General features: G+C 47.4%; 1 protein-coding gene across 1 annotated transcript; it reads left to right on the forward strand.

Moving 5' to 3' along the window:
* Positions 1 to 5914: 5914 nt before the first annotated feature.
* LOC121860026 lies at positions 5915 to 6340 on the forward strand. The gene has a single exon (XM_042357041.1). It carries the CDS (start codon positions 5915 to 5917, stop codon positions 6338 to 6340), a length of 426 nt encoding a protein of 141 aa, XP_042212975.1.
* The last annotated feature ends 259 nt before the right edge of the window (positions 6341 to 6599 follow it).

Genomic DNA, 6599 nt, shown 5'->3' on the forward strand with positions numbered 1-6599 from the left:
ATTCTGTCCACCATGTCCTAGACCAGGTAACTCCGCCTCTGGTACACTTAACTAGTTGTTGATCAAAATAGTCTCCTCATATACTTCACTTAGTCTACAATTCATTATCTCCTTTATTCTTAATTCTCATTCCATTTCCATATTTTCAGCTTCCAGCTAAGACTCTCAATAAATCCTTATAACCTGAAGGTTATATAATATATCCTTTACACACTACAGTACAATAGAGACACTGCTGCAGTAACGCTCCTGTAAGGATTTATCCTGTAATACTGTGTAAAATTCTTTTTAAATGTAAATTCAAGAGAAAATGTAGTGGAAGCTTCAACAATGGTGTTGTGCTAGACAGAGCCTGATAAATAAAGCATTAACAAAGGCAGTAAGGCAAGTAGTCAACACAGCTGTACATTGTTCTCGGAGTCTACATCACCTTCACGCCTCACTGATCATGTTCACACCATTACAATGCTCTCCCTCACTCCCCACCCGGGAGGAGGAGGAGCAACTTGTCAAGCTTGTGGTATAAAGATTGTTTACACGAGCCTATTATCTGTTAATTCTTCCCTCCCTCCCTCCCTCCCTCGCTACTTGGTGGAGGTAATAATCTTTGTGTTGTTGTTGTACTTGTTCATGTTGATGGACTTGTGTATTGTTGTTGTTCATGTTGTTGTACTTGTGTGTTGTTGTTGTTGTTGTTGTTCTTCATGTTGTTGTACTTGTGTGTTGTTCTTGTTCATGTTGTTGTACTTGTGTGTTGTTGTTGTTCAGGTCGCCGGTGTAGCGGTCTTCTGTACCAGTGTGTTAGGAGACGAGAATGCGACACTCAAGTACGGCTGCTGCAAAGTTTGTTTCCTTATACACGACATCAATTCCCTGTGAGGACGTCGAGGAAGACACTGGATGTCACATAGTTGATAAGGACATTTGCCAGTCATTCCATCGTAAAAATCACTTATCTGTCAGAGTATTGTTAAGGAGTAAATGTGTTGTAGCGCGACCTGCAGCAGTGAAATTGGGGTTATTTGGTGCAAGGAGAAGAACGCCAGCCAATCAGTAATGAGAACTTCAATCGTCACACATCAAACTTGACTGATGGTAAAAGTAGAACACCGGAGCTTATCATAACACTAATGACTTTATACAACAATTCTATGAAAACTTATCTCTTTCAACCCGGGCCTTAGTTAGTGAGTGAGTGAGAATAAGTGTAAACTTTTTACAAGTCTCAGAGAACTTTGCAAGTACTATGAGATTGTGAGTAATTATTAAGTTTATAATTTTGACGATACACATCTAGATAAATAATGCAATGAAAAATCATGAAACTGTCCCTTATCATACTCCATATTCCGCAATCCATACTGGCTCCCTGCCATGGAGTCTTGCCCACTACCAGACCACGTTGGCTCCCTGCCATGGAGTCTTGCCCACCACCAGACCACGTTGGCTCCCTGCCATGGAGTCTTGCCCACCACCAGACCACGCTGGCTCCCTGCCATGGAGTCTTGCCCACTACCAGACCACGCTGGCTCCCTGCCATGGAGTCTTGCCCACTACCAGGTCCATGCTGGCTCCTGCCCTGGAGTCTTGCCCACTACCAGTCCACGCTGGCTCCCCTGCCCTGAGTCTTGCCCACTACCAGTCCACGCTGGCTCCCTGCCCTGAGCCTGCCCACCACCAGTCCACATGCTGGCTCCTGCCCTGAGTTCCTGCCCACTACCAGTCCACGTTGGCTCCCTGCCATGGAGTCTTGCCCACTACCAGTCCACGCTGGCTCCCTGCCATGGAGTCTTGCCCACTACCAGTCCACGCTGGCTCCCTGTGTAATGAGGGTAAACACAATGAGAGAATTACATACATAAGTAGGAAGTATAGAGAGTAGGAATGTAAAGGTAGGAAACTTGGTAGCGTGGCCTGGATGTTATTTGCACAGCGTCACTACGCTTATCTTATCTCGTATGTCAATACACATATATCACTTCTTAAAGGGACAACTTGTTAAACACCTCTTGATACAACTATTTATTACTTCACTCAATGACATGGACACATTAATATCACTATTATATCGGGGTACTAACACATTATGCTTTACGTTAACTGACTCTCGGACACACCTGAATGAATACACTTCCCACAGTAGGTAACTCACCCTAGGACGTTCTGACAAGACTCACGTGTACCCTGACGTAGGCCCAGTGAGTGCTGGCTGGGCTGCCTCCTATGGGAGAGTCTGCTTAGCTGGCGATGCCGTGGTCTGGTCGGGAGGTCTCCTCCCGACCTGGGGAGGGGACGTGCGTGACTCTGCTTAGTGAACCGAGTGACGACCCGAACGGGAGAGAGATGACAGCAACCAGAATGATAATGATAATGGAATAGGAATACCCGTGGACGGGACTGTAGGGCCTTTATATGGGGTCGGCCCAGCCGGCTTCTGACCTCTAACAATTAACACTAAACTGGTTTGATCTGGATAATTGTGTGCAGGTGTGGTCCTGGCCAGGTGTCTTGGCTAGGTGCGGTTGTAGGTCACCGGCTCACGTCATTAGCGGGCCAGGTCAAGTCCCTAGGGTCGACCTGAGGTGTGTCAACCTGGAATGTGGTGGTACCACGAGGTCTGTGGTGTACTTGCTGTTATATGTGACATAATTCTGGGCTGTAAGGTTTGGTCTGACAATCACTCATTACACCTCCCGCCAAGACCAAAGCTTCATCACAGAGACTGATGTCACATATAGACAGCAACATCACGTGTGGTATCAAAGATAATCCCTGGGGCGATAACATAGTCTCACATTTACAAACAACAATCTCATAGGTGTATGTTTTTCTACTGGCGCTAGTTTGATCTGACAAAGCTCACTATACCTCCCGCCAAGATCAAAGCTTCTATGCCAGGAGAAAAAGGAAACATAGCATAGAATGAAAAAATCCTTCATATGTAGCATAGTGTCCGAGGCAACCTTGCAAATCACATTCTACAAACAACAACAGGTGTTACATTTCCTTATCAGCCCATGTCAAAATAATAATTCATCTCCGTCAGTAATATAGCTACAACATCGTGTTTCATAGTCCAAGACATTGATCAAATGAACTCATAGAAAAAGTGAGACTAAAAAAAGACATTCTTTGTAGTAAACATCAACAAAATCAGAGAAAATACTTCAAAATACACAAAAAATGTTCCTACTTCACATATTAGGGTATTGATATCTTTTTATTATACATCAACAACATCAGTACATTAGTTGGGTCCGGCATAGCTCACGTCTTCCATCCAGCTGGTATCTGAAAAATAAGGGATGGCGGCAGCTCAGCAGCTGTAGTCGGTTGGTCCTTCATCATCGACTTTCTTGTGATGTCAGGACAGCACATCTTCTGTCTTCTTTCTTCACATAACACATCTTCTGTCTTCTTTCTTCACATACCGCACCTTGTAGGTCGTTTCTCCACACCTTCTGACTTCTTCTCACTTCCTCCTGGTTTCTATACTCTTCCAGACGAGTTTTCTGTCCCATCTGCGTTCTTCCTCTATACATCTTCATTTTCATATTCCAGATGAATTTTTCTGCTCCATCTGAGTTTCTTTATACATCTTCGTTTTCCGTCCTATTCCAGATGAATTTTTCTGCTTCATCTGCATTTCTTCTCTGCAACATCATCATTTTCAACATATTCCAGACGATTTTCTGTTCATCTGCCGTCGGCCCTCTCCGGCCGGGATGAAAGCCGGTCCACTGTTTGGGCTGTCGTCTCCTTAGATGACTCGTAAGGCAGGTTCCGCGGACCAGGGCTCGCCCTCCGTACGTGAGTGTCGGCGAGACCAAAGACCGTCCTGTCTTACACCTTCCACAGTGGTGAATCCCTCCCTGGCTGGGCTCACCAAGGTTCGTTGTGTGGCGATCCATTCCACACTCCTTACTTCCTAAAGCAGAAAAATATAAAATCTTCTTAATCCTATACCAAGGGAGGACTTGAAAGAAGTGACGTGGTGTGTGGTGGGTTTCGTGCTGCCTTCATCAAGCTGCATTCATCACGCTGCTTTCATCATGCTGGTTCTTCTCTGCTCGTATGTACTGTGGTTGACGTCCGGCTGGCCATGGGTGGTACTGTGTGTGACATTTGACAGAGAAACAATCCTAAAGGGGTGATGGATTAGTTGGAAGTGCATTCGCCAAAAAAAAGTTTACTTTATATGTTAGGTCAATGTTTGGCAACTATCATTTCCGTCCCGACAATGTTCTCATCAGGCTGGGTCGGGGAGTGAAGCTCTGCGCACTACACTGAATATCATTTATCACTGCGCGTCAAAGAGTACATCACAAATCATAATAGCATAAAAATACACTGAGTGAAGCTCTGCATTCATCGCAATATTACTTTATATTAACCATCATCAACAACACACAGCTTACGGGACAAAAGACGGGGGATTAGTGTGGTCAAGCGGCGGGGCGGGTCAGAAGGACGTGAGGTCACCCGAGCGGGGTGGGGCGAGGCGGGGCGGCGCGGGGCGAGGCGAGGCTGGCCAGGCCCAGCCAGGCTGGTGCGTTGCGGGTGAGGTGGGGAGGAGCCGAGGCGTGGTTGATCGGGCCAAACCGAGGCTTCGCGGGGCGGGGAGGGGCAGGGATGGGAGGAAGGGTAAGGAGGGTGAGGTAAGGATTAGGACAGGGAGGAGGATGTAGGTTAAAAGACATGTTAAGTTATAACAGTTAGTACAGACACCGCTTTCATCACTGAAACACAATGGCTACATTCAACACTGACCAACAATCAAACTGCACTTGGGCTACTGAGAATGCCACAGATAGCGGGTGACACTGAGAAATTACGTTAAGCACTGAACATATTTCTATCAAAAATTCGCACATATCACGACGAGAGACATTGACTTGAGCTGTAAAGATGACACACTAGGACACTTTTCACGCTACTACGCAGGAACTTCTTATTACGCACTTTTGAACTAACGAGCCAGGTGTTATGGCTAACGGGGGAGGGCGTGAGTTACGTTAAGTACGCTGACACCATTGTAATGAGGGTAAACACAATGAGAGAATTACATACATAAGTAGGAAGTATAGAGAGTAGGAATGTAAAGGTAGGAAACTTGGTAGCGTGGCCTGGATGTTATTTGCACAGCGTCACTACGCTTATCTTATCTCGTATGTCAATACACATATATCACTTCTTAAAGGGACAACTTGTTAAACACCTCTTGATACAACTATTTATTAATTCACTCAATGACATGGACACATTAATATCACTATTATATCGGGGTACTAACACATTATGCTTTACGTTACTTGACACTGACTCTCGGACACACCTGAATGAATACACTTCCTACAGTAGGTAACTCACCCTAGGACGTTCTGACAAGACTCACGTGTACCCTGACGTAGGCCCAGTGAGTGCTGGCTGGGCTACCTCCTATGGGAAAGTCTGCTTAGCTGGCGACGCCGTGGTCCGGTCAGGAGGTCTCCCTCCCGACCTGGGGAGGGGACGTGCGTGACTCTGCTTAGTGAACTGAGTGACGACCCGAACGGGAGAGAGATGACAGCAACCAGAATGATAATGATAATGGAATAGGAATGCCCGTGGACGGGACTGTAGGGCCTTTATATGGGGTCGGCCCAGCCGGCTTCTGACCTCTAACAATTAACACTAAACTGGTTTGATCTGGATAATTGTGTGCAGGTGTGGTCCTGGCCAGGTGTCTTGGCTAGGTGCGGTTGTAGGTCACCGGCTCACGTCATTAGCGGGCCAGGTCAAGTCCCTAGGGTCGACCTGAGGTGTGTCAACCTGGAATGCGGTGGTACCACGAGGTCTGTGGTGTACTTGCTGTTATATGTGACATAATTCTGGGCTGTAAGGTTTGGTCTGACAATCACTCATTACACCTGCCATGAAGTCTTGCCCACCACCAGTCCACGCTGGCTCCCTGCCATGGAGTCTTGCCCACTACCAGTCCACGCTGGCTCCCTGCCATGAAGTCTTGCCCACCACCAGTCCACGCTGGCTCCCTGCCATGGAGTCTTGCCCACTACCAGTCCACGCTGGCTCCCTGCCCTGGAGCTTTGCCCACCACCAGTCCATGCTGGCTCCCTGCCCTGGAGTCTTGCCCACTACCAGTCCACGCTGGCTCCCTGCCATGGAGTCTTGCCCACTGCCAGTCCACGCTGGCTCCCTGCCATGGAGTCTTGCCCACTACCAGCCCATGCTGGCTCCCTGCCATGGAGTCTTGCCCACTACCAGTCCACGCTGGCTCCTTGCCATGGAGTCTTACCCACTACCAGTCCACGCTGGCCATGCGTGGCTCAGACCACTATAACACTGATCATCGACTTGTCAGAGCCAAGCTCTCACTTCACGTCGCCCCAAAACAGACAAGGCAGCAAGCCTCCAGAAGAGATTTTAATACTAAGCCTCTGGAGGGCCCAGCAGTACCTCATGCTTTTAGAGAGCAGCTCGAACATGGGCTTATAAACAACCCAACAGCAAACAACGCGAATTTCAGTGCCGAATGGGATACTCTAAACTCTGTTATGACAAAAACCTGTAGAGACCCTCGGCCAGATCAAAAGAATACA

This window comes from Homarus americanus, unplaced genomic scaffold (genome assembly GCF_018991925.1).
Source record: "Homarus americanus isolate GMGI-L3 unplaced genomic scaffold, GMGI_Hamer_2.0 scaffold824, whole genome shotgun sequence".
In the NCBI taxonomy this organism is placed as follows: domain Eukaryota; kingdom Metazoa; phylum Arthropoda; class Malacostraca; order Decapoda; family Nephropidae; genus Homarus; species Homarus americanus.